At 42.9% G+C, this 27,949-nt stretch overlaps 3 protein-coding genes across 6 annotated transcripts in view; all 3 read left to right on the top strand.

Moving 5' to 3' along the window:
* Positions 1-27,949, top strand: part of LOC128520493 (NACHT, LRR and PYD domains-containing protein 14-like) — a 550,151-nt gene that overhangs the window by 315,723 nt on the left and 206,479 nt on the right. The window lies entirely within an intron of this gene.
* luc7l (LUC7-like (S. cerevisiae)) lies at positions 570-6,499 on the top strand. Of its 4 annotated transcripts, XM_053494736.1 has the most exons (11): positions 570-793; positions 2,986-3,056; positions 4,101-4,195; positions 4,279-4,377; positions 4,465-4,575; positions 4,665-4,808; positions 4,924-5,100; positions 5,179-5,267; positions 5,360-5,389; positions 5,483-5,653; positions 5,845-6,499. In XM_053494736.1, the coding sequence occupies exons 4-11, from the start codon at positions 4,282-4,284 to the stop codon at positions 5,915-5,917; spliced, it is 891 nt and encodes a 296-aa protein (XP_053350711.1). In that variant the 5' UTR covers positions 570-793; positions 2,986-3,056; positions 4,101-4,195; positions 4,279-4,281; the 3' UTR covers positions 5,918-6,499. The 4 variants fall into 4 exon arrangements, with proteins under 4 accessions (XP_053350711.1, XP_053350709.1, XP_053350710.1 ...); XM_053494734.1 differs by lacking the exon at positions 2,986-3,056; XM_053494735.1 differs by having other exon boundaries at positions 2,986-4,195.
* Positions 7,698-17,294, top strand: stub1 (STIP1 homology and U-Box containing protein 1). The gene is made up of 8 exons (XM_053494738.1): positions 7,698-7,993; positions 8,504-8,691; positions 11,710-11,908; positions 12,024-12,189; positions 12,308-12,386; positions 12,467-12,523; positions 15,281-15,397; positions 16,275-17,294. Exons 2-8 carry the CDS (start codon positions 8,575-8,577, stop codon positions 16,398-16,400), a joined length of 861 nt encoding a protein of 286 aa, XP_053350713.1. The 5' UTR covers positions 7,698-7,993; positions 8,504-8,574; the 3' UTR covers positions 16,401-17,294.

Here is a 27,949-nt window from a genome sequence, read left to right as displayed (position 1 = left end):
CCGCTTTATCCTGTATTCAGGGTCGCGGGGACCTGGAGCCTATCCCAGGAGGCTTAGGGCACGAGGCGGGGTACACACTGGACAGGGTGCCGATCCATCACAGGGCACACACACACATACACACACAACGGGCAATTTGAAAACACCAATTAACATAACCTGCATGTCTTTGGGCTGTGGGAGGAAACCGGAGTACCCAGAGGAAACCCACCAAGCACAGGGAGAACATGTAAACTCCATGCACACAGAGACGGGAATCGAACCCAGACCCTGGAGGTGTAGGGTGATGGTGCTAACCACCACACCACCGTGTCAACCCGTTTAAAATTACATTTAGTAAGTTTAAAACACATGATTATTGCATTAATAACATACAGCATCTATTTGAATTTTTTTTACCTTTAAATCGCGATTAATTCAATTCGCTAAATTCGGAATCGTATCGAAAAGAACGATAGATAGATAGATAGATACACAAGGTCACGTGACTCGCTTTCGGCAGTCGGCCGCTTTAAGATGACGTGGCGCGTTTCTATTCGCCCTACGGGTGTGTGACGTCACTGAAGCGGCCGCTGGAGGAAGAGAGACGGCGGCGGTGTCGGAGGGAGGCGGCCATATTGTTTTCCTCTAATAACAGATCGGTTTATTTAAATATAAAGGTTTGTTTTTAGAGAGTGCATGTTGTAGAGGAGTTATAACACACCGCGTGTGGTTGTGTGTTTAATCACAGAGATGTCGGCTCAGGCTCAGATGAGAGCTCTGCTCGACCAGCTGATGGGAACGGCGAGGGACGGTGAGTTAGCATTAGCATTAGCACTCAGAGAGAGAGAGAGAAGAAACACGCTCAGTGTGGAGACGTGTGTTATTCTGGTGTTATATAATAAACCACGGACATTAACATGAAGCGGCTTTCCTCTGGAACTGTGACCATTTAATGGTTCTGTATCTCCGGCTTTAGCGCTCTGTTTATTAGCTTGTTTATCACCGAGAGTCAGGCCTGTTCCGCCCGAGAGCGTCGTTAAACACACTTTATTACGACGATGACAAATTATTACTAAACATGAATAAGAGTAATATGAAAAACGTACGTTGTATTTAGCGTACAGTAAGTAAACCATGTGTTTTATATGTTTGTGTTTGGTAACAATACAGTTCGGAGATCTCGTCCCCCCCCCCAAAATCACCAAACTGAAATCTCGCGATATCTCTCGGTGAAGGCGCGAGCTCACCGCACATTTACCTCAACATTATTCAATATTTATAATATAATACAATAATATATTATTAAAGTATAAAATCAACCTCATCGTTTGTTGTTGAAAATAAACCACACATTATAATAAACTCCTGCCAGAAAGCGGGTTGACCATGGCGCCTGTCTGTGCTAAGCTAACTCCACACAATGGTGTTAGCACACCTGCTAATAACTTGCAGCAAAGTTCACTCTCCAGTCAGTTATAAACATTTAACATTACCTGAAATTATCTGTGTAAAACTGGTTCACATTCAGGTTTAAAATACATTTCTGATAAATTTTTATATAAAATCCTTTTATTAAAATTAAAACATAATTTTGTCTGTCAGAAGTTTGATTTATAAAAACTTAAAACTAAAACCCTAAAACAAACCTAAACTAAGACATACTTATAACTAAAATATTTGTAATTAAATACAAATCTATAATAAAGAATATTAGTTTTTATAAACTTTTATATAAAACCCAACGACATTTTGTTAAATTTAAATTTAGTTGTGCGTTAAGTTTATGAATTTAGACAGTTAAAATAACAAATAATCTAAAGTAGTGATGTTAAATTACTACAGTAATGTCTCAAGTGATTTATATCCATTAAACTATTATCGGTTTGTGGTTATAGATAAGGTTGTAATAAAACTGTTTGTACAGTTAACAAATTTCCCACTTGTGGGACTAATAAAGGTTTATCTTATCTTAAACAGCAAAATGTTGAGGTAACACTATAGTAGAGATTTTGTGGAAAAATAAGTATCTTGTGATTTTTGGATTTTTTTTTAGACACGTATGTCAGTATAAATGTTACTGGTGTTAATACTGTTAAAATATTACTACAATTATTAATTTTGATGCGAGACTGCAGTTGCTTGATGGTTCAGTACTGAAAGTCCTGTACCATATTCTTCAACAAGGAAAGTTTTTTTTTTTTTTTTTTTTTTGAGTCAACTTAAATATGTTTCCTGTATACTGAATAATATATAAAAAGGTATATGAAATAATCTCTCTATTAAAAACACAAAGGCCTCATAACACATTCCTGTATTTGCTCGGTGCAGACTCTGGGGAGGGGCTAAATATGTTGATTGAGAGAAAGTTCATTGTGCAGTTGAGGACATGTAGTTTTAAAAATCAAACCATCCTCAGAAATGTTTATTTATAAAGTTGCTCATTGGTAGAAGTTTGTAAACTTGATGGGTGGTTATGTCGCTTCATAATGGGTCATAGAGTCCAAAAATGCACCCTTTAGTCATATATATCAGCTGCTTTGAGATTAATGTTAACAGGGACCGTCCGATACAGTATCACTATACCTAGGTACCGTTCGATTAAAACGATCGCAAAGTTGATTGCAAATCTTTTCTGATTTTGTTATAATTTTAAGACCTTTAAACCAAAAAAAACCAATAACATTATACTTAAAACACTTACAACTCTTTAAAAAAAAAAGTCTCAAAACCGTCTTAGTTAAGTTTCTCTAACCTTAAAGTTACTGTTGTAATGTTAAATGGCGTTTCAGAGGAAAGCATGCTTTACGAGGTGATGTAGCCAATGGGAGCGAGTTAAATTGTGAATTGTGAGTCGAGTCGAAGGCCTCCACTGCCACAAAGTGATACAGACTGTGTGTGTTTGTGTGTGTGTGTGTGTGTATTGTGTGTACATATGAGTACTGAGCTGAATTCCTGTTTCCTGCAGACTGAACAATTGTGGCCCCTTTATTCTTATTCATTAAGGTTCAGTGTATCTTTGCCAGCCTACATCAATCTGCACGGGAGTTGCAGAAAAGCCTCATGTTCATCGAGCCGTGAGTCACACATGATTTTTAACGCTGTTATGATCCAAGTTATAATCACACACCAATGGTAGTCTGTGATATTTGCTTTTTTTCCAACACTTATTCTGTCAGCCACAGTAAAGAGAAATTTAATAAGTTCATAAGTAATAATAATTATAATTAAAAAAATTTGGAAGAAAGAAGGCAGGCGGGCTTTAACGCGCGCTTGCCGCCGTTTGCGCTTACTAGCACGCTGACTGACCAGGACTTACAGGAATAAAAGAAAACAAAGAAAGAAAAGAAGTCAATCCTGCGCCGACGCTCTGCTGCACTTTGACTCTTGTGTATGATTCCCAACTTCCTTATTGCAGGTTTGGCATTTTAATCTTTAATAAGGCCACCGAAGGGCTGGAGCTCCAGGCTGGTACGGTATGGGAGAGAGAGAGCGAGAGAGAGAGCTCGCAGTGTGTATAAAACTAACACTTTACTCTGAAGTTCATGCTCTTATTTTATTTTAAATTGTTTTTTTTGTTTACTTTTTTGTATTTCTTTCCTCACATCATGTTGTTAATCACTAAAGGAGTGGAAGCTGATAATCATCTGTGCGATACGTCACAATGTGTTTAACACGCACAATGTCTCACGTGTAACACAAATAAGGTTTAAAACAAATGTCATTTTCATTAATAATTCTGTATCTGGTGTTATTAGTGACCCCTAGTGGACGGATCGTGTAATTACTCAGACTTACTAAAGCGCGCAGGCCTGTTGAGTGACTTTAATGACATTGTGCGTCTTAAATATCGCTTATTGACGTTTTAAACCCCATTTTAGATAGTCTTCATAAATATACACACCTGTATAAGACCTTAAAAAGAATCTCACACATGTGAGGATGCTGATTCCAAAAGTTAATGCCCCTTATTAAAAAAAAGCCTGCCCTCTTTTGTCAGGGCCCGCCCCTTTCCTGTCCCGTCCCTTTTCTCCAGGTTTAGGAGTGTGTGTCAGTGTTTGAGAGCGAGGCGTGTCCAGGTGTGTGTGTTGGCTCACTGCATGCGTGTGTTGCTGTTGCAGGAGACGAGTCTCGACAGCGGGTGAAGTTCACGGACGAGCGAGTGTGTAAGTCTCACCTGCTGAACTGCTGTCCTCATGACATCCTGTCAGGCACGGTGAGTACACGCACATCACAAGTTTTGGCACCCGGATAATGGTGGAATATGAGTAGGAAAGATTGATATTTTACTCTGTGTAGCGTATGGACCTGGGCGAGTGCTCCAAGATCCACGACCTGGCCCTGAGGGCCGACTACGAGATCGCGTCTAAAGAGAGGGACCTGTTCTTCGAGCTGGACGTGAGTACGCCGCGATCGCTACATCACAAATTTGTGAATGAGCTCAGCTACGTGTGTGTGACGTGTGTGTTTTCACTCCATCTTCAGGCCGTGGATCATCTGGAGTCGTTCATCGCCGACTGCGACCGGAGGACCGAGCTGGCCAAGAAACGCCTCGCCGAAACACAGGAGGAGATCAGCGCAGAGGTCGCCGCCAAGGTCAGCCCTGTCGGTCTCGGTCGTTAAGACTTGGCTTACCTGTCTCAGGTGTATAACTGATTGTGTGTGTGTGTGTGTGTGTGTGTCAGGCGGAGAAGGTGCACGAGCTGAACGAGGAGATCGGGAAGCTGTTGGCGAAGGCGGAGCAGCTCGGTGCTGAGGGGAACGTGGATGAGGCCCAGAAGGTCTTACAGGAAGTGGAGAAAGTGCGCACTAAGAAGAAGGACGCTGAGGTCAGTGTCTCTTGCACACACACACACACACACGCAGTCAAGTTATAGGCTGAATTTTAATGATGTATCTGCTCACTTTAATATAGTGTGTGTGTGTGTGTGTGTGTGTGTATAGGAGGAGTACAGAAACTCCATGCCTGCCTCCAGTTTCCAGCAGCAGAAGCTTCGTGTGTGTGAGGTATGCTCCGCCTACTTGGGTCTCCATGACAACGACCGTCGCCTGGCCGACCATTTTGGTGGGAAACTTCACCTGGGCTTCATCCAGATCCGAGAGAAACTCGAGCAGCTGAAGGTGTGGTGTGTGTGTGGTGTGTGTGTGTGTTAAACGTGTATAAAATGTGAGACATTATGGAGCTCTGTGTGTTTGTAGAAAACGGTTGCGGATAAACAGGAGCGGCGAAACCAGGAGAGACTGAAGCGTCGAGAGGAGAGGGAGCGTGAGGAGAGGATGAAGAGAAAGTGAGGAACAACTGTGTGTGTGTGTGTGTGTTTGTAATTTACACAAGGGATAAGTATACTCTAACAATAGAATTTTCTTTTTGTATTTGCAGGACAAAGTCACGCAGCCGGGAGCGCAGGAGGTCAGTAAAAAACAAATTTTTCTGTAATTTTGTTCACACACACTGACTTCTCTTTTATCTAAACATGGCCTTTTTTGGTTTGTGTGTGTGTAGGTCTCGCTCTCGTGATCGCGAGCGTGAGAGAGAGAGGAGACGGAGGAGGTCTCGCTCGTCCTCCAGGGAGAGACGTAGGTCAAGATCTCGATCCCGAGACCGAGAGAGACGCAGGAGACACCGATCACGCTCCAGATCTCCCTCACACTCTCGCAGAGAACACTCGCACAGGTACGCTCAGTTTCTGAAAGAACACTCGCAGTGCAACTCTGTGAAAGAACACATGTCTGCTCTCGCATGGACACTCGCACAGGTGCCTGCTCTTGCATGGTATTTCTGCTGAAAATACCACTCGTACAGGTCTTTTAAAGTGCACCCACAGTCTTGGACAGTAATAATGTAGTGTGTGTTTGTGTGTTTAGGTCATCACGGGACCGTCTTAACGGGAGGGCGGAGTCTCGTCGCTCCGGGGACAGAGAGTCTGGCGAGCTCTGAGGGCCGTAACCTGGCACAGTTATCATGGAAACTACAGCGTGTCTCTTGGCTATGCGTACATCTTCTCCTCTCCTTGACTTCTCCCTCAGTTTTTTTTTTTTAGGTTTGTTTTTATTTACAGAAACACAGACTAGTGCAGTGTTGAGTCACTGCTTCTCCCTCCCCCTGCTGCCTGTCAGGAGGACTAAACTCGTCCCCCCCCCCTCCGTGCCGCAGATACCGCGTGGTCTTTGTAGTGTTTACACTTTGTTTGGGGGTGGGGACTTTATCTGTGTGTGCGAGTGTGTGCGAGTGTGTGCGAGTGTGTGCGAGTGTGTGCGAGTGTGTGCGAGTGTGTGCGAGTGTGTGCGAGTGTGTGCGAGTGTGTGCGAGTGTGTGCGAGTGTGTGCGAGTGTGTGCGAGTGTGTGCGAGTCCCCAAACAGGTGATGAAGGTGAAATCCTGTGCTGGACTAATTAATGTAGGACTCATTACGGTGCATTAGTCCTCTTTTCCTTATTCCACTCCCTGTTCTTTTATAAACTCCCTCTGATTTATCTCGTCTCTCTGTAATGCATTATTAAATAAATTTTATTAACACTTGTGTGTGTTTGTGAGCAGAAAATATCTTTCTACAACTCTAGAGCACAGTGTGTGTCAGATCAGATGCTTAAACCCAGGTTTAGAATGAAAAGTTCTTGCTTTGTAATAAACAGTATGAGTGAAATAATGCGGCTCCACACTAGGTGTTTAAAGTGTTTTAGATGTTATTTTTTTATCTGTGGAATAACCACATTTTATTTTTATATCCGTCCTCGCTGTTTGTGTTAGAGAAGAAAAAATATGTAATGAGGTGATTACCCATAGATCACTTTTTAGCAAAGGGATGTATGCAGTTTTTTCTGCACCACACTGCTTAGAAGAATATTTGCATTCCTAACCAAGATGACTTATTTTAATGTAAATTATAGTTGCAAGCAAGAATGAGTGCCATTGTACCTGTGCCATTGCCGGCCAGGTGCACCATACAACCTGAGTGCTTTTTGAGCATGTTACGATCTCCAAAAAGCACCAGATGCTGGAAAGAAAGCGTCACATTATGTCATATCCTACATAGTGATCTTGTACTTATATAATTATATATAATTATGTTTGGCTAAGGCAGTTATTTGCCATAAGTTTTAATGCCTTGTCATGAACAAACGATTTAAAAGAGCAAAAATCACTTCTCAATGTTGCATCCACGAGGTCTTATGGTCATATGGGCCGGGTTTGGTGACAATCGTGTAAATCGCTTATGAGGAGTATATGGAATTCCATTGGATGTGTTTTGCAAACAACTCAAAATAACCGACTTCCTGTGAGTAGAGCCCATGACATGCATAGTGTAAATGTGTCATCTCAATGAGCTCTAAATGTGTACTGATTTTAACATGTATGTGTACAAGTGTGTATGAGCTGTGTAACCTCATGTGGAGACCCTGAGCCACGCCACTCGGCGCTCCAATGACAGCAGATTCTAGCCATTGTTCTGATTTTCAGGACATTTTAAGCATGTTAAAAAAAAAAAACCTGGATGCTTGAAGAAAAATATGATGTACTAAGGATGATGTCATAATACTTGGGCCCTAATTAGAAAGCTTAGTTTTGAGAATTCTTTAAACACAAGTACATTCATTATGACTGAGCTGTGCGATGATTCAAGAGAGTCGATTCACGAGTCGAGTTCGTTCAGCCTCCACGCCGGGGTGGTGCGTCATGACGCAATGACGTCCGTCCTAAGCGACGTCACGTTACGTAACTTGAGTTTTCTAATATGGCCGACGGACGTCATGTAACCAAAACAATCTGCAGAGATCCAGCGGTGATATAAAAATGTTTGAATTCCTTTGGTTTTTGGTTAAAACATGGCAGCTTTGTTAAATATCCTTTTTCCGTAATGGAGTTTGTACTTATATAACTACGTGCTGAGGGAAAGCGAGAGAGTTTACCCCGAGCACGAGCAGAACGCGTTAGCATTAGCGTTAGCGGCTGTGGCTCGGCTGTGTGACCGGAGCAGGAGGCGCTGTGGTCGGGGGGAGAGCTGTGCTTACAACCGGTAACGTTACCGCGGCCTGCAGAGTGTGTGTGTGTGTGTGTGTGTGTGTGTGTTTAAACTGTGTTTTATACCTAAATAAACTCTGACTGTTTTATTGAGCTTTACAGGATCTGTTTAATCAGATGAGTCATTCCTACAGCTCAGTATTTATCACCAGTTCACTAAACTGAAGGGTTTAACTTCACCATCTGCTCTAATATTAATATAATACACTGATTATAGTCATTATTAACTGCGATCTCCTGAGTCTGTCATGATGAAGAAGATGATGATGATGAGCGCAGCTCCAAACCTAGCTAGCATCTTAGCTAACCTAGCATCACGTAGCCTTTAACTGTAAATCAGATTATTATCATAAATACAGTAAAAGTGCAGCTGTATAATAAACACCACACACACACACACACACACACACGTCTCTACACACTCATGTTTCTGTGACGTTTGTTTAAAGGGATGTGTTGTCAGGCATACACATGTATGTTGTGTGTGTGTGTGTGTGTGTGTCAGCTGAAGAGACGGGGAACAGGATTGGGAAGCAGCAGGGGGAAGCGGCGGCCGGTGCCGAGCCCGTGGAGAAGATGGCAGGCAGCCCGGAGAAGAGCTGCTCCTCAGCCCAGGAGCTCAAAGAGCATGGAAACCGCCTGTTCCTCTGCAGGAAGTACCAGGAGGCCGTCACCTGCTACAGCAAAGCCATTGTGAGTCTGTGTGTGTGTGTGTGTGGGTGGGTTAGGCCTTAATCACATCTGTGACAGGACAGGTACCGTAATGTCCTTTGAAATTGATAAGTTGTGCTAAACACCTCAGTGACTGATCAGGTTCCATAATTGAGTGCGTGACAGGTTAGGTACCGTAATGGTCCTCCGTGCCGGGTCAGGTACCGTGATGGTCCTCCGTGCCAGGTCCAGGTACCGTGATGGTCCTCCGTGCCAGGTCCAGGTACCGTGATGGTCCTCCGTGCCAGGTCCAGGTACCGTGATGGTCCTCCGTGCCAGGTCCAGGTACTGTAATCGCCTCAGAAATTGGTCAGATACCGTAATATTTCTCCGTGCCAGGTCAGGTACAGTTAACACCTCAGTGACCGATCAGGTACCATAAACTCTTTAGCAATTAATTCAATTCAATTTTATTTGTATAACAATTTACATCGTCACATAGCAGCTTAACACAATCAAAAGAATTATTTAAGTTTGTATGAAATGTGAATTTGTATGAATCAGGTAACGTAAACACCTGCATGATCCGTCGGGTACTTGGATATGTCAGGTACCGTAATCGCCTCAGAAATCTGTCAGGTAAAGTAAATGCCTTTGTGACAGAGCAGGTACTTTAATTGACTTCTGAGACTGGTCAGGTACCGTAAAGACCTCCATGACGGGTCAGGTACCATGATCGCCTCAGAGATGGTTCAGGTACCGTAATTGGCCTCATGAGTGCGCAGGTATCGTATTTTTCAATCCAATTGTATTTTTATAGCGCTTTTAACAATTGTCATTGTCGCAAAGCAGCTTTACACAATCAAAAGAATTATGAAAGTTTGTATGAAATGTAAATAAGATCAAAGCTTATTCATGTGTTAGAATGGCCTAGTTAAAGTCCAGACCTAAATCCAATTTGTGGCAAGACTTTTGGCGCTCTCTATCCAATATAACTGAGCAATGTGCAGAAATTTCTCTCTGTAGATTTGCAAAGCTCGTAGCGGCGTACGCCAAAAGACTTGCAGCTGTAACTGCAGTAAATGGTGGTTCTACAAAAATATTGACTGAATATTTTAAAATTTAGAAAGATTTTTGTGCCACTTTGTGTTGGTCTATCACATAAAATTCCAATAAAATGCATCTACGTTTGTGGTTGCAACATGGCAAAATGTAGAAAAGTTTAAGTAATACAAACACTTTTGCATGGCTCTGTAATTGCCCAATGTGGACCTGATACGATATTATCATGATATGTAGGTGCCGATTCTACCTCAGGATGATGTTCTGCCTGCCAGTGTGTGAATAGTGAGAATGGTGTATTGTCTAAGATGATTATTTTCCTACAACACCCCAGTTTTTATTTTGCAGAGAATCTACTAAGACCTTCCTCCATTTTTAAAACCATTTTTTAACATTGAATTTTAGATTGCTCAGAGCACCTAGAATGAACCTGTATCAGAATGAGCACTTTAATATAAACCTGTGTTTTGTCATAGTTTGTATAGTGAAATAAATTTAGCCGTGCTATCTTTTTGTATTGTGTAAACCTTCTTAACTTAAAAAAAATATACAGTGAAACCTCGGATTACGAGTAACGCGGTTTGCGAGTGTTCCGCAAGACGAGCAAAGATTTTTAATAAATTTTGATTTGGAAAATAAGCAAAGATTGGTTTACGAGTATCATGTATCACGCATGCGCTTCTTGTTTTGACACAGAGCGTCACGTGATTACAACTCAGCCAATGTTTTTTCTCTCTCCTGTGCTGCGGAATTGTGGGTAATAGTCTGCCCTGCTGGTGCGCATGTACTGTTTCTTATAACACGTGTGTGTGCGCGTGTAAAGCTCTCTTTCTCTCTCTCTCTTAGTTTCTCTCTCGCGTAGTTTGACACCGAGCCAGTTCATACACTCTCTCTCGGGATGGGAGTGGCTTCACACACACACACACACACACACACACACACACACACACACACAGCGTGAAACACTTATCTGTCGGGATTTATTTTTACTTTTTTGAAAGGTAAAGTGCAGGGTAATTTGTTTAAATTTTTACTTCATATTTTGTGTTATTTTTTTAATGTATTTATTTAGGGATGCACCGAAATGAAAATTCTGGGCCGAAAACGAAACCGAAATTTTTGGATGCACTTGGCCGAAAACCGATACCGAAACCGAAAATGGCTACATTAAAAAACATGTTTAAAATATTTTCTTTTTGTTTGTATTAAAAAAACTACAAATTAATTAAAATTATTGCAACTTTGCTGTCCTCATCTGAAACTTTGAAGTGCTTCCAAACCGCCGACATACTCCGTGTTTGATGCGTAATGACAGCGCGAACGAGACGGGAGGATGGGAGAGGCGTGGCGACAATTTCGGCTTTTATTTTCGGCGCTTTCTTACGTTTCGGCCGAAACCGATAATGCTATTTCGGCCGAAAATTTTCGGCGGCCGAAATTTCGGTGCATCCCTATATTTATTTTTTTGGGCTGTGGAACGAATAATTTGAGTTTCCATTATTTCTTATGGGATGATAAATTTGGTTTATTTTTGGAATACGAGTCCGCTTCCGGAAAAATTATGCTCGTAATCCGAGGTTCCACTGTATATAAATAGCAACTCTTATCACATCTTGGAATTTTCTACTTTCAGTGTATTTTTCTGAAAATTTATGCAACTGTTATTGCTCTCGAAACTAGTTCCTGCGTATTCACTCATCTTTCAGAGCAGACCAGAATAGCAGGCTAAACTGCCACCCTAAACACCAGCCATCTCAATGTTTATTTTTCACAATAAACCTCCTGAGGACACTTCACTTCACTCTCGGCTCTGACTCATGCATGAGCGAGGGATTTGCAGGCAGCACTGATCTAGCTCCTGTAATCCCCGTTTAATTGTATTTTCTTCTTCAACACACCTATGTCACCTTAAATACAAGTTTGCTCTGCAGAAGCCATTTTTTGTTTGATAAAAATCTTAAACTTGACTCATAGATAAACCTGTGTGTGTGTGTACAGAACCGGAACCCATCAGTAGCGGTGTACTACACTAACAGAGCGCTGTGCTATGTGAAGCTGCAGCAGTACGATAAGGCCCTGGCCGACTGTAAACACGCGCTGGAGCTCGACAGCCAGTCAGTGAAGGCACATTTCTTCCTGGGGCAGTGTCACCTGGAGCTGGAGAACTATGAGGAGGCCATCGGGAATCTACAGCGAGGTACACACACACACACACGTTAATATAGTTCAAATTATATTAATATATCTGTTTGTTAGTTGCTCTTCTAAGAGTGTGGTTAAGTAAACGCTGTGCTGCCGCTGTGTCTCCGCAGCATATAACTTGGCTAAAGAGCAGCGTCTGAACTTTGGAGACGACATTCCCAGCGCGCTGCGTTACGCCAAGAAGAAACGCTGGAACAGCATGGAGGAGAAGCGCATCAGCCAGGAGAACGAGCTGCACGCCTATCTCACCAAACTCATCCTGGCTGAGAGGGAGCGGTACACACACACACACACACACACACACACACACCGTCAAGAACATCTGAGCAATATAGGACCAGTATGAACACTCTGCTTAATAACGTGTTTTAAATGGGTGTGTGTGTGTGTGTAGGGAGCTGGAGGACTACAGAGAGAAGCAGGGTGACGACAATCTGAGCGACAGTGACATCAGCAAAATCAGAACAAAACACGTGAGACACGCAGTTTTAGATCGTCTGTACTAAAGGAGAGGAAACACTGTCTGTTTCTGATGTGTGTGTGTGTGTTTAAGGACAAGTATCTGATGGACATGGATGAGCTCTTTTCCCAAGTGGACGAGAAGAGGAAGGTGAGTCGGGTAAACGTGTGTGTGTGTGTGTGTGTGTGTGTGTGTGTGTGTGTGTGTTCGTTCTGAGACTCAGAAGCACACCTCGAGTGTTAGACTGCTGTAGTGTGTTAGAACAGAAGGGCAGTGTGTCCTCCTCGTCCCGGCGGTTCTGTACACACTGCACTCACACTCGGCTCTGTGGAAACCGTTTCAAATTAGATTATCGAGCTCATCAACCTGCAGCGTCTCTCTGACTTCCTTCCCTGATTTATTTTTATTCCTGCCGTGTCTGTACTCACTTAACAAGACAAACCACACATGATAACACAGTCAGCTTGTGTTTACCGAATGCTTTCACTGTGTTTATGAGACATAAAGTTTTTTTTGGCGACTGTAAAGGCACAGAATAAATGCGAAGATACAGTACAAATGATACGACGAGCCCTAGTCACATGACCGAGTATGTAAACGTCATAACGAGCCCTAGTCCCTAGATTTCCCTCAGGACATTTAAAATGTTAAGAAGACTTTTCTGGAATATTTAGATCATACACAGGTGCATTTCAATAAATTAAAATATCATTAAAACTATTTTAAATATCGAATATTTGGGGGGGAGGGAGGGGGCTCCTTTCACACGATCAGTCTGTGCTGAGGTCTTACTGTATGGAAGCCCAGGTTTCTCTGAGAGCGGCCTTCAGCTCTTCTGCGTTGTCAGGTCTGGTGTCTCGCATGTTCCTTATCACAGTAACCCAGAGACTCTCTACAGGGTTTAGATCAGGTGAGTTTGCACAGGGACACCGTAGTCCTTAAACTAGGTATTGGTACTTTTGGCAGTGTGGGCAGGGGCCAAGTCCTGCTGGAGAATTAAATCAGCATCTCTATAAAGCTGGGAAGCATGAAGTGTGTAGACACTGTGCTGACCTTTGACCTGATAAAACACAGTGGCTCAACACCAGCAGATGACATCACTCCCCAAACCACCACTGACTGAAAACTTTACACTGGACCTCAAGCAGCTTGGACTCTGTGCCTCTCGTCTCTTCCTTCATACACAGGGAACCTGATTTCTAAATTATATGCAAAATTTACTTTCATCTGAAAAGAGGACTTTGGCCCACTGAGCAATAGTCCAATCCTTTTTCTTTTTCGTTGTCTCTGGAGTTTCAAGAGTGGCTTGACAAGAGGAATGCGACAGTTGTAGCCCGTGTCCTGGATACGCGTGTGTGTGGTGGCTCTTAACTCCAGCCTCGGTCCACTTCTGTTGACTTTCTTCTTTAAAGTTCTGCGTCTCACAATCCTCTCATGGCTGAGGTTATCCCCGCTGCTTGTGCAACTTTTTCTACCACATTGTTTCCTTCCATTACATTTTCCATTAATGTGCTTGGACACAGCACTCTGTAAACAGCCAGCTTCTTTAGCAATGACCTTTTATGACCCACTGAAACAGAGAGTGATGGGTCCGTTCATGAACGATTCGTTATTTTTGAACGAATCCTTAACGTGACTCAAAAGAACGAGTAGTCTCTGAGAGTGATTCATTTATTTTCTACATTTTAATGAACGAGATTCAAAGAACCGAATCACTAAAATGATTCAAACTTCCCATCACTGAACCATTTAAAGCCTCAGGAAACCATGCAGATGTTGATAAACTGTAACACGGCAACAATTCCAAAACAAACCCAAAGTGACATTATGTGACAGAGGCAAACATACAAACCAGGTGCACCACAAATCAAAATTTATACAAATGTATACAAAAATAAGAAAAGTGTAGGTGTGTGTGCATGTATGAATTCACTAAGGGAAAAATATTATCATCGTCATCGGGATTCCCTCGCGCCATAACCGCGCATGCTTGCGTGAGCTTAACCCAACCAAAACACTTTGTCTTCTTGGAGACAAAATAACCAACAATCTGATTAGAGTGAGACACCATGAGTCTCCAATATTGAACTTTTTCACAGTATTCAGATTTTCTGAGAAATCTCGAAATTAAAAGAAATGAACAGTGTGAAATATATCAGTCTGTGTGTAATGAACCTATAATATGAGTTTCACATTTTAAATTGAATTAGTGGAATAAATCAACTTTTCAATGATGTTCTGATTTACTGAGTTGTAGCCTGTATGTTGCAGGATTCGTCCCTGTATACCAAAATTTTGGTTGTGATTTAAACACTCTGAAGGTAAAACATTGATTGATTTGATCAGTTCATATTTAATCGTGTTAAACTAATCACAGTGAGGTTGTGAGTGAGGAGCTGAAGATCGCGTGAGGACGTGCAGTTGTTCTTTTCAGTGAGTTAGGGTTAGGTTTTAAATCAAATGTCCCTTTAGTCACGTGGACAGAAAACAAATAATCGTCAGATGTTTCCCAGTTACTAAACACATTGACGTGTAATTTCACGTGTGACACCATTTAACTGTAATACTGTAATAAGTGTCCACATGTGGTTTATTATTTTTTTTCTTCATAGTTCAGTCTCAAGCTGTAATCTCTCTCGTTAGTATTTCCTGAAAAGTCCCCTGAAGTGCTGAGGGATATTTCTGGGGGGCCTTACAGAGTTTAGCTAGCCATGAAGCTAACGGTGTAGCTAGCATGATGGACGTGAGAACAGGAACGCTGAGAAGATCGTTGTTGTCCTCACGTGTTTGTAAAACTGTCACCCTGTCCCCCCTTAAAAATGATGGAGCATGTTAAGTGTTAAATTACTGTGTGTGTGTGTGTGTGTGTGTGTGTGTGTGTGTGTGTGTGTGTGTGTGTGTGTGTAGAAGCGAGAGATCCCTGACTATCTGTGTGGAAAGATCAGCTTTGAGCTGATGAGGGAGCCGTGCATCACACCGAGCGGCATCACGTACGACCGCAAGGACATCGAGGAGCATCTACAGGTGTGTTCAAACACACACACACACACACACACACACACACACACACACACACACAATGTAAAACTCAAGGCTTAAATGTAACAGATAAAATTAATGATTATAAACTGAGCAGTAATGGTTAATGTTTGGTTGGTTACCTGTAATAACCTGCAGGGGGCGGTGTTACAGCTTCTGTATCAGTTTCCAGCATTAAAACTCTGACCTTATAACTTTTGTCAATGTCTTATGTCGTGTAAGAGCTACACACACACACGCACACACACACACACACACACACACACAGCGTGTAGTTTTTACCTGAACTCCTAAATACTCAAACTCACCAGTGTGTCATCAGCAGTGGAGTGTGTGTGCTGTACAAGTGCAGTGTGTGTGTGTTACCATGGAAACGTATCAGAGCGCAAGACTCTGTAAGCTGAAAACTGTGTGTGTGTGTAAATACACAGGGTTATAATGTTACCTCTCTCTCACTCTTCATTTTATTCTCTGACCTTTTCTTTTTGCCTCTTCTTTTTATTTACCCTTCTCTCTCCATCTCTCTCTCTCTCTCTCATACGCTCCCTGTCTCCCCTTCTCTCACTCCTTCCTCTCTTTATCTCTCTCTTTCTTTCTGTCTCACTGTCCCTCCTTCTCTCTTTCTTTTTCTCTTTCAATCACTTCATCCGCTGTTTCCTTTTTCTGCCTCATTCACTCACTCATTTATTTCTTACTCTTTTTTTCACTCTCTTCATCTCCCAGTTCAGTTTTGCAGTTCTGTATCGACATGGATGTAAATCACATTGTTGTATTTAATGAAGGTTGATCACATTTAACATTATATAAACATTATCTGTGTGTGTGTGTGTGTGTGTGTGTGTGTGTGTGTGTGTGTGTGCAGCGTGTCGGACACTTTGACCCCGTGACCCGGAGTCCCCTGACCCAGGATCAGCTGATCCCTAACCTGGCCATGAAGGAGGTGATCGACGCCTTTATCCAGGAGAATGGATGGGTGGAGGACTACTGAAAACAAACAAACACACACACACACACACACACACACACACACACACAGGGTTGGGAGGGGTGTGAGGGGTGTGAGGGTGGGCGGGTCAGAGCTGCTTCTGGATGTTCGTGTGCACTTTAAACAGGGGAGCTCTGCTCTGACACGCCCCCTAGTGCTGGACTCTCTCAGGTCTCCCTCCCTCTCTACATCTGTGTCTTATTCTCTCTCTCCCTCTTACACACACACACACACACACACACACACATGCACACATGCACACACGTGATGACCCGTGCCTCCTGTTGCTCCCTCCAGTGAGCGCTTATTGCTGGACCGTGAGACGAGCAGTTCCTCTTCACATGTATCATAGAGATAAAACAAACTATAATATACAGCTCGTGTGTGTGCGCGTGTGTGTGTGCGCACGCCGCACATCCACATTCAGCAGTCTGCTGAAATTAAGGATCTTCACCATGTTTAATAAGTGCATATTACACACATAGGAGGTTAGTCTGGTTTATTTAAGTTGTTTTAGAGTGTAGTTAGCTGCAGTCCGCTCCATGTGTGTGTGAGAGTGAGTCGTGATGTATGTTTATACACAACGCACATACAGACACAAACTTCACAAAGGTTAAGAGTTCTGTATTTTTTCAAAGATTGCTGATTACAGCCCGGCTAGCCAATCAGAGTGAAGGGGCGGAGCTCGAGAATCATAACAGGATACAATCAGTTGTAACGACAGGCAGGAACTCGATCTCGGTGTGTGGGACGAGCATAGAGCACGCGCACACACACACGCAGTTTTATGCCGTTTGATTTAAATAGACCAGTTCAATGTTACATTTCACTGCGAGTATTCAAACAGGAAGTGGAATGTCCGAGTGCATGTTAAATAAATCTTATTTTTTCTAAAAACCTACATGTATACTAGTTTTCTGTTTGTGTGAGTTTTACGTTTTGTAACAGAGCAAACCGGGCACAGCAAGGGCAAATACGGGAAATTCTTCTTATGAATTTCAGTGGTACCACCACAAATTTAATCTGTTCCGGAGGCGAGTCCTTAGGGTAAAATTTTGTATTGCAAAACACATTGTCCTATAGGAAATAATCTAAATGCACATAATCCGTTCCAGTCACCCAAAAATATTACTATTTTCTAACACTATAATCATATTTTTGCATATGGAAACAATCAAAACATTTATAAGAGACTTATAAATGAAGAAAAATATGGAATAAATAATCATCAAAACTCACTTAACCTTAATTTATGATTCCTCTCGGCACCGGCTGCTTAAAAAAAAAAAAACAAAACTGAAAGCGACTCCCTTTTATTCTTGCTAACCTGGTGTGCTGTGTTTTCACTGCATCCTGCACAAAATGCAAAAGAAATCCCACAAAAACTGTAAATTTACTCGTGGTGGGGCGTTTGTATGTTGATGTACCATTGTATATACAGCATGTTTAGCGTATTTAGTTTAGTAGCACTCCCATCCCCGTTCCCTGGTTTTGCGTACTCTAAGCCAATTGTGGTCCAGAAATTATACATTTAATCATTAAAAAAAATACTGAGTTTGCTAAGCTCTACAGTAAGAATAAATCTTGGATCTGTTAAAATGTAAAGGAAAAAACAAGTTTACTAGTATATTATTGGGTTTAATAAAACCCTTAATTGCGGTATATAATTATACTCTGCCCAGTCCCCATGCTTTAATTGTATAATTCCTGCAGTAATTAATGTTTCAGCTGCAAACATTCTGATAGAGTGAACTGCTTCTGATTTTGTAACTACTACTCATTTTACCCATGTAATAGAAAAGATGTTACTGTGCTTCAGGAGGGTCAAGTTATTGTCCTGCATCAAGCAAAGACAACTAGGGAGAAGAAATAATTGGAATTGGGTTAAGGGCTGGTCTATACAGCTGGAAAGATACAGTGGAACCTCGGATTACAAGCATAATTCGTTCCGGAAGTGGGCTCGTATTCCAAAACACTCGTAAACCAAAAAATAAAAAAATAATTGAAAAAAATAATAACACCCGGCAGATAAGTGTTTCCATTTGTGCACGCACGCGCTGTGTGTGTTTGTGTGTAAGGCTAGAGTAGGTGGAGACTCTTGCTTTCAGCCCCTCCTGTCTCCCCTTCTCATCTTACACAAACTTTCTCCTCTCGTTTAAACACAAACACACACACATTAATGGAAAGACTATTGTTCTCTTATAAATTATTAAAGCTTCTCCGCTTTATTTTAATGTTGCTCGTGATAGCATAACAGTTCGTTAATTTATGCTCGTGTAATGGTGAGATACACAAACTGGTCAATGCATGCCCGTTCTATTTTCTGCATTGTCAGGTTAAAGTACAAACTTTCGGGTGAATCCTGCACTTAAATCCAACAAAAAAAACCTACTGAAGAACAAAACTTAGGCTGTATATCCTAGCTTACATCTCGCATTCGCGTTCACATACACCGGACTGCATTAACCACAATGTATCTCCCGCACTGGACTACACTGCCTTAAACAGCAGGCATAAATCAACGTCTCTTTCTTGCTACGCTGTTTTATCTGAAAATTAGCAATAAACATCGCTAATGACACTCGTGTGAGCGCAAACTAACAATCACTGCTGTAAAGTAAAACAAACAAATTAACCAGCACCTTACCTCTGAAAAGATTTGCGACAGAGCAGAGATTCTTCGGAAAGCAGGGTGTGTGTCTCCCACCTTAATTTCTGTGCGTGTGAAGGGGGGGTTCACACACACACACACACACATATACATAGCCGGCACAGTGTCAAATTACGCTCGCGGCAAAGTCACACAAACACACACATCGATGAGGAAGAAAATTGATTTTTAACCTATGTATTAAGAATTTCTTTTGCTTTACTCGCGCGCACACACGTGTTATAAGTACCAGTACATGCGCTGTACACACGCACTTCCGAACACAAAATAAATTATGTTTTACACACACAGGGACACAGTGTTGTAGTAAACAGTATACGAGTGCACGGATGTTGATTGTACCAGTAAGAGACGAGCACTAAGGCCCAGCAGGGGAGACGATTCCGCAGCACAAGAGAGAGAAAAACCGTTGGCTCAGTTGTGATGACGTGACGCTCGGGGTCAAAACAAGAAGCGCATGCGTGAAACATGATACTCTGTGCTCGTAAACCAAGACTGCTCGTTTTTCAAGTCAAAATTGTAAAAAATCTTTGGTCATTTTGCGGAAAACTCGTAAACCGCGTTACTCGTAATCCAAGGTTCCACTGTACTGTGAACTTCCTCAAAAAATCCTTAATGAGTGTGATGGGAGATTACGTAAACTCATGCATGGTAAAAAGTGTCCAGTAGAAATCAGAGCTATGTTAAATAATGAAACTAAACATTTTTATACACACACAATGTGACAAGAGCTTTTACGATTGGCACTAAACAGCTGTGTGTCCATGAGAAAACCATAAAGCATAAAGACTGGACTTTGGAGCAATGGATAAGGGTCATGTGATTGAGCCTATTCCAGAGTGGTGGGCGCATCAGGGTAGGAAGGGAAGCACAGATTTCATACAGGAATGTAATGGCCCGTGACAACAGGCCCTTCTCCCTAATGACCCTGCAAAGGATCCAGTGATGACATTTATGCCTTTTTTCAGTTCCACAAAGCACATATAGACTGGTTGGGCAAACTCCCCTAAACACCCATGTTCTACCAAGGCTAAACATCTGGTCATTGGGAGTAGCGGACAAATTATTTTTTTTCTGTCTCAACCATATTCAATTCAATTCCATTGCATTTCATTAAAATTTTATTTGTAAAGTTTTATATTTTAACAACGATTAAAACAGCTTTACCGAATCAAAAGAATGGTCAGCTTGTCCTTAATGAGCAAGCCGAGGGCGACAGTGCTGAGAGAAAACTCAGTGTGGTGTCTTGTCATGGATACCCCACTTGTTTTATGTGTTATGTGCTGTAGACTCATGAACACAGATGTTGGCCAGTTCCAGGGATGCCTTTAAATAATTGCATCACTGGAGATTGTTTCTTTACCTTATTAATGAGGGTTCATTGTGCTGTTGGTGCCATTTTGACTGGGCGCCCACTTTTGGTTGAGTAGCCACAGTCCCAAAGTCTCTCGGTTTTCCAAACTGCAGACTGGTGAATGTAAATGTAAAATTTTAAAGTCTTTGAAAAAACCCTTTCCAGGTTTATGTAAATCAACAAATCTCAATCATAGATCCTCTGAAAGCTTTTGTTGGTGGGGCAAAAATTTGCTTGGTTTGTATCAGACAGAGTAGACTCTGGTCCAGTGGTTCTCAAACTGGGGGTCGCGGAATAATTTCAAGGGGTTGCGAGAGAGATTCAATAATTTCTTTTTTTCTGATCATAAGACACACTTTTCAGTTTTACAAGTAAATGCTATAAATAAATATTTTCTGATTCGTAAAGATATTACTGATTGAGTGTGAGTGTTTAAAGTAAGTGTTTAAAAATAAATAAATTTATATGACATCACTGTGCAGTGACTGGCCCACGAGTTATTGCTACAGCGCACGTGAAAACCGCAACTGCTGAGATGGATAAATTTGTTATTTGCAAATCTAAAAATGTTGAGGAAATTGTGGACAGTTTGCCTGAGTCATGGGAACCATGTACATCGACCAAGCATAAGAGCAAGACCCCGTCAGACCAAAGTAGGAAACGTCGGAAATATCAAAAAGAATTCATAAAGTGCAGTATCAGTATTCACTAAGTTGTGGTAGCAGACAAATACACAGTTGTCATGCAGCAATGGATGTACTGCCTTAATTTGGATCTACATATTTGTGTGAGCCGTCTTTTTTTCGCTTATACATATATAAAAAATAAATACCGATCACGTCTTGATGTCGAAGATAATCTGCGAGTAGCTGTATCCACCATCAGGCCACGAATAAAGCTTTTGTATTGCCAAAAAAAAGGACACCCTTCCCATTGAAAGGTAAGCCAACATTATTTTGATGTATAGTAAATGTGGTCAAAATACTGTGAACAGCTTGTTATGTTTATTGCTTGTTTTTGATAGTGGGAGTCACGAGATCTTGTCAATCTTCAATTAGGGGTCGCTGGCTTAAAAGTTTAAAAATCACTGCCCTAGTCTACAATTCCAAAGCTGGCGGTCCATGAGCTATCCGGAATTCGAGCACGACAAGCAGGAAAAGCTAGCTCGTCGTGCATTTGTCCGGGGACACCGACCACCGCGGCTTCGCGGTTAGCGGTACCAGCTTCCCTTTCCGAGGCGCTGCGCGAGGCCGAGCGTGCTGAGCCAATAATGGCGGAGCATCACGGCGAAAGAGCCGAGCGACCGCCCACAGCTCAGTGGAGCCATCTGGAGACAGGGTTACCCGTCGCGGCAAGGCAACAGCAAGTCTCAGAGGTTTCGCGGCGATGCCAAGGCACGGGACCTCGAGACTACCATTGCAACGTTCACAGGCCTGAGGGACAGCGTACTCCAGCAGCCGCTAAACTAGCGCCGGAGGCGCTAAGGGGAAGCCGCCTCCCACAACCGTTCTTGCTCCCCTAATTGGTGGATGTATCTTCCGTTCAAGACGTGTAGGAAATTGCCAGGGATTTACGTCAACTGTGTGCTGGACGGCGTCTTACTACGCGCTCGTGGACACCGGCTCCACTGTTTCGCTGCTGCGCTGTGGATTACTGGGGCAAAGCGAGTGTGTTTGCAGACTGCCTGATCCCGCCTTCAACATCTGCACCGTTACTGGGGGCTACGTAGAGGTACAGGCGGGTCGCACTGTGCAAGTCCAAGTGGGTAAGCGAACTTATTCACGTGAGTTCTTTGTGGGGAATGTCGAGGAGGACTGCATTTTGGGGTTTGACATTTTGGAGAGATGGGGTGCGGTGCTGAATTTGGCTAACGGAACTCTGCGTGGTAACTTCGGGGTAGCCAGGTTGCTAAGACCCAAACCACAGCCGAATATTTTAATAGCACACACCTGAGGGGGCGGAACTTCCGGTAGCAAACCGAACGGGAAACCTACATGCTAACGCCGGCGCTTTATCCTGACTGCCGGGCAGCAAAGCGTGTGGTCGGTACTGCGAGTAAATGGATCGCCGTGGCGACGTAGAACCCTCAACTCCGAACATTCTCCCCGTGCAGTCCTCCAGGCTGTCCGGCCTGAGCCAGCGTGCAGCCGAGTTACTGCATCACCCAGAGCGTCACCCGTAGTCGCTTCGCCGGTGTCACAGGTGGACCGTGATCCGCTCATCGCCAAGCAGGAGAAAGGCCCCACCCAGTGCTCATGGGCACCGCTGCAGGACTTTCGGGTGGGGGCACCTATGGAGTGTATGGGCGTGAACACTCACAGCCGGGAGCGTGATTTTGCTACTGGAGAGCAGGTATGGGTGTGTTCCTCCGGATGAAAGAGGGGGCTCTTGGCCAAGCTTATGTTCCACTGGGTGGGCCCCTGTACGGTAATTGCTCGGCTCTCCGATGTCATCTACCGGGTGCGGTTGGCGGGGTGGGCACGAGTTCGTCATCATGACCGGGGACGGTCACAGCTCGGGTGGGGGCAGTGTGGCGTGGGCGGAGCGGCGGCTGACGACCAGCATGCCTTGCGGGGATGTCTGTGTGTTCACCCTGTTGGGGAAGGGTGTTTGGGGTAGTGGCTTCGGCCCTGTTTGTGTGTATGACCTGTTCAATGTGCTCTGGTTCATGCTTAGGCTGAATTGGATGTAGGTTCTCGTGTGAATGTGCTGCTCATGCTATACATGCTGTGTGCATAATAAAGTACTCCCAGCCATTGCATTGGGCAGCAATTAAGCTCACTCGTCTCTCCAACGTTCTTTTCGGCGGTGAAACACTAAAATACATATATACACTCACCTAAAGGATTATTAGGAACACCTGTTCAATTTCTCATTAATGCAATGATCTAATCAACCAATCACATGGCAGTTGCTTCAGTGCATTTAGGGTGTGTGTTTAGCCCTCTGCATCAAACGCCTTGCTTGACTCGGCAGTCAGAAAGCACCAACATCCAACATCCGGTATGATGAACGCAGACGTGTCTCTGGCAGATGAGCTGAACACTTTCTATGCTCGCTTCAAAGCTGCAGCTAAAGACGCTAGCGATGCTAATGCTAGCGGTGCTAACGGCTGCAGACAGGAAGTCACTGCCAGCACCGGAAGCGCGTTCATCATCACCGAGCACGACGTGAGGGGAGCTTTCAAGAGAGTGAACACCGGGAAAGCAGCAGGACCAGACGGCATCTCAGGCGGTATTCTCAGAGCCTGCGCAGACCAGCTAGCACCTGTGTTCACTGAAATATTCAACATCTCTTTATCTCAGTCGGTGATCCCCACATGCTTTAAAGAGTCCATCATTGTTCCTGTCCCAAAGAAACCTCATCCTGCTTCCCTCAATGACTATCGCCCTGTAGCCCTCACCTCAGCAGTGATGAAGTGCTTTGAACGCCTGGTCAGAGACTTCATCATTTCTTCACTACCAGACCCACTGGACCCACTACAGTTTATCGCTTATCGTCCAAACCGTTCCACAGACGATGCAATTTCTCATCTTCTCCATACATCTCTCACTCACCTGGACACTCGGAGGGGGAATTATGTGAAAATGCTCTTCATCGACTACAGCTCTGCATTTAATACCATAATTCCCTCCACACTTACCACCAAGCTGGAGCACCTGGGACTCAGCTCATCAATGTGTCAGTGGATCTCCAATTTTCTGACTGGCAGACCACAGGCAGTAAACATGTCTCAGCCTCCCTTACTCTCAGCACTGGAGCCCCCCAGTGTTGTGTTCTGAGCCCCCTGCTGTACTTTCTGTACACCTATGACTGCGTGGCCACTACCAACTCCACCACCGTCATCAAGTTTGCTGACAACACTGTTGTGGTGGGCCTGATCATGAACAACGATGAGACGGCCTACCTGGAGGAGGTTGGAAATCTGGAAAACTGGTGCCAGAGGAACAATCTCCTCCTGAACGTCAGTAAGACAAAGGAGCTGATAGTGGACTTCAGTACAAAGCAGGTGAGGAACTACCAGACCCCCGTCATCAACAGGAGCCCAGTGGAGAGAGTGGACAGCTTCAGATACCTCGGTGTTCACATCACGCAGGACCTGGCATGGTCCTGTCACATCAACACCGTGGTAAAAAAGGCCCGGCAGCGTCTCTACCAACTCAGACTCCATAGAGAGCATCCTGACGGGAAACATCACGACCTGGTTCGGGAACAGCACTATGCAGGACAGACGAGCTCTACAGAGGGTGGTGCGATCAGCTGAGCGCATCATCCGCACCAAGCTCCCTGACCTGCACTTGATCTACACCAAGCGGTGCTGGATCAAGGCCAGGAAGATCGTGAAGGACCTCAGCCACCCCAACAACGGACTGTTTACTCTGGTGCGGTCTGGGAAGCGATTCCGCTCCTTGAAAGCCAACACAGAGAGACTAAGGAGGAGCTTCTTCCCGCAGGCGATAAGGTCTCTCAACCACACCACTATGCAGAACTAACACAATCTTTTCACAATTGATCAATCAATCAATCCTTTTACATCCATGGACACTATGGACAATTCCATGCACACCTACCTTCATATCTACACTACATGTTTACGTTTACATCCTGGACCAGTGCACAAAGACACTTTAATAACTTTTGCACAAAGTCAATTTGTTCTATGTATATTTGCACACCATCTTTCTTACAAAATATCAAAATTTCTCAATTCCTTAAATGCTCTTGTACAGTACAGTATATTTCAATTTGTATAGTATATATCTATTTTTCATGTACAGCATATTTCTATTTTTATTTTTAGTTCTATTTTTCCTAGTTTAATTTATTTTTTTTCCTTTTAAATTTTTCTATCTTATTTCTTTTATTCATATTTATTTCTTACTATATATATTCTATATATTCTTACTTAATTCTCTTTTGTCACTGGCAGTCGTATAAGCATTTCACTACATTTCGTACTGTGTATGACTGTGTATGTGACAAATAAAATTTGAATTTTATAACGTTTCCCAAAAGACAACAGACTCTGAAAGTAATATTTAGCCTTTACTGTTGCTTATGGAATGACGTAAAACTGCAAAACATACAAATTACAGAATGTAAGTATACAAAATAGTGATATGTACACGCACAAGCACAACCGGGACCTTTTATAGACATAATATTAGCTTTAACTTCCCTAAACCATATAGGTAATACAATCGATCAAATAAAAAATAAAGTTATACATCCAACATGTAAAATAACATGAATATAACCTTTGTATATGTGAACATAAGCAAAATAATAATTATACAATGTCTACATACTGAATGTGCCTTCAAATCAACTTAAATCAGGGATCGATATCAGCCATGACAATGTGCTCTTTGGTATTACTGCTAGACATTTTTGATGTCATCAAACAAGGACACTAACGCTAAGTGTAATACCGATCTTTGTCCAGAAGGTGTCACTAAACTGCAACTTTATACAAGGTTAAAGGGATCATCCAGAAACATTTTTCATTAAATGTTAATATGATCTTTAGGGTCCTAATGAAAAGTTTGTAATATATTTAATAAAAAATTCTCCATGGTTGTGTAAAAAAACACTACTTTTAACTGGTAAAAACTAGCTCTGTTCTTAGCAACCTATTTCAGTGCATGTTCCTTTAAATGCTTATGATCTCTGCTGAGCCCGCCCCCCCAGTTCTGTGGGGCGTGTCTTCACAACACACGTGGGATATAGCCACGGGAGTGTAGTCCAGTGCGGGCAATGCTTTGGACTGCATTACCCACAAAGCATTGCCCACAACGCAGTGCTTTGTGGGTAATGCAGTCCAAACTGGAAAACGCTGGAATATAGAGCCTGAGCATGTTTTCTTAAGTAGTTTTTGGTTTGATTTAAGTATGGAACCTACGCGGAAGTTTGTAATATGGCCTGACAACGCAGAAATTAAAAGAATGGACATGCATCGACTCGATTTGTCTTTCTCATCACTGCATGGGCATGAATTAACGGGCTGTTACGCTGCCGCGAGCAACAATAACAAAAGCGGAGAAGCTTACTGAGAGAGATACTGACGCCATGTGTTTACTGATGTGTTTACATGACTTCTTAATCTTCGACAGACATCGTTATAAACCATCTAACGTTACAAAGGTAAGCATAATATAGTTTTCCGACTACGTACACAGTTTGCAACTAGACAATCACCTTAATGCATTGTTTATTATAAACGGGCGATTAGGAATTATATAGAGACGGATGTACATAAAGAAGAAGCCATAACCATGTTCTATGAGAGTTTAAGTTAACTTACACTCCGCATTCATCGTGATTATTAAAAAAGGCGATCTGCAAAGATTCATAAAAAAAGAAATTACTCACTGAGCCTGGTGAAGATGAAGCAGGAATACGAAGTTAGTACAGATCCATTTTTTAAGAGCTGCTTCCTAGCAAAACCTGCTTTATATTGACCTGCGTTTATAAAGCAGTCTGGTAAAAAATGATTAGTGCAAACATGAACGCATTTAGGTAGATCTGCGGGGATGTTAGCGTTAAAAACGAAATTCAGCCACTGCGTCCTCAGCGGCTCAGATGTCAGTAGTGAATGACGACTGCTGTGTTCGCTATTACACCCAACAACTGTACAACACACTCGCTTAGGCGCCATTTTGCTCTAGCGGCAAAAAAACAATGGCCGACAGCTTCTTCTCACTGTCTTTGCTAAAACACCAGTGTCAATCAACTAGTGTAGGAGTGGCCTCTTGTGGTGTGGCGTCACAGTGACAGGCATTTGCGATTGGCCTGATTTCAGAAGGGGCATGTTATTGTAATAAATGAGAAGAAAACCACTGGGCGGCTCTTTATCATCGTAGAGTGGTTGTGTACGCACTCTCCTAACACACAGTTCAGTCCAAACAGCTTAAAAAAGTGCATGTAGACCTGTATGACCCCTTTAAATGTGATTAACTTAATAGAACAGCACAGTGTGGTCCTGGTCAAGACAATCTCCTGAACTCCAAACTGAATGTCAGAATGGGAAAGAAAGGTGATTTAAGCAATTTTGAGCGTGGCATGGTTGTTGGTGCCAGACGGGCCGGTCTGAGTATTTCACAATTTGCTCAGTTACTGGGATTTTCATGCACAACCATTTCTAGGGTTTACAAAGAATGGTGTGGAAAGGGAAAAACATCCAGTATGCGGCAGTCCTGTGGGCGAAAATGCCTTGTTGATGCTAGAGGTCAAAGGAGAATGGGCTGACTTATTCAAGCTGATCGAAGAGCAACTTTGACTGAAATACCCACTAGTTACAACTGAGGTATGCAGCAAAGCATTTGTTAAGCCACAACACGCACAACCTTGAGGCAGATGGGCTACAACAGCAAAAGATCCCACCGGGTACCACTCATCTCCACTACAAATAGGAAAAAGAGGCTACAATTTTCACGAGCTCACCAAAATTGGACAGTTGAAGACTGGAAAAATGTTGCCTGGTCTGATGAGTCTCGATTTCTGTTGAGACATTCAAATGGTAGAGTC

This window comes from Clarias gariepinus, chromosome 4, assembly GCF_024256425.1.
Source record: "Clarias gariepinus isolate MV-2021 ecotype Netherlands chromosome 4, CGAR_prim_01v2, whole genome shotgun sequence".
NCBI lineage: Eukaryota > Metazoa > Chordata > Actinopteri > Siluriformes > Clariidae > Clarias > Clarias gariepinus.
This window is presented reverse-complemented; position numbering and strand designations above follow the sequence as displayed.

What these genes read in the sequence shown, in the direction of transcription:
- luc7l (XM_053494733.1), top strand. Translation starts at nt 2,915, where the DNA reads ATGAGTACTGAGCTGAATTCCTGTTTCCTGCAGACTGAACAATTGTGG. An exon ending in AGCCTCATGTTCATCGAGCC is followed by an intron (nt 3,057 to 4,100) that starts GTGAGTCACACA and finishes TTGCTGTTGCAG; the next exon opens with GAGACGAGTCTCGACAGCGG. An exon ending in AGAAACTCGAGCAGCTGAAG is followed by an intron (nt 5,101 to 5,178) that starts GTGTGGTGTGTG and finishes GTGTGTTTGTAG; the next exon opens with AAAACGGTTGCGGATAAACA.
- stub1 (XM_053494738.1), top strand. Translation starts at nt 8,575, where the DNA reads ATGGCAGGCAGCCCGGAGAAGAGCTGCTCCTCAGCCCAGGAGCTCAAA. An exon ending in CATCGGGAATCTACAGCGAG is followed by an intron (nt 11,909 to 12,023) that starts GTACACACACAC and finishes GTGTCTCCGCAG; the next exon opens with CATATAACTTGGCTAAAGAG. An exon ending in AAGTGGACGAGAAGAGGAAG is followed by an intron (nt 12,524 to 15,280) that starts GTGAGTCGGGTA and finishes GTGTGTGTGTAG; the next exon opens with AAGCGAGAGATCCCTGACTA.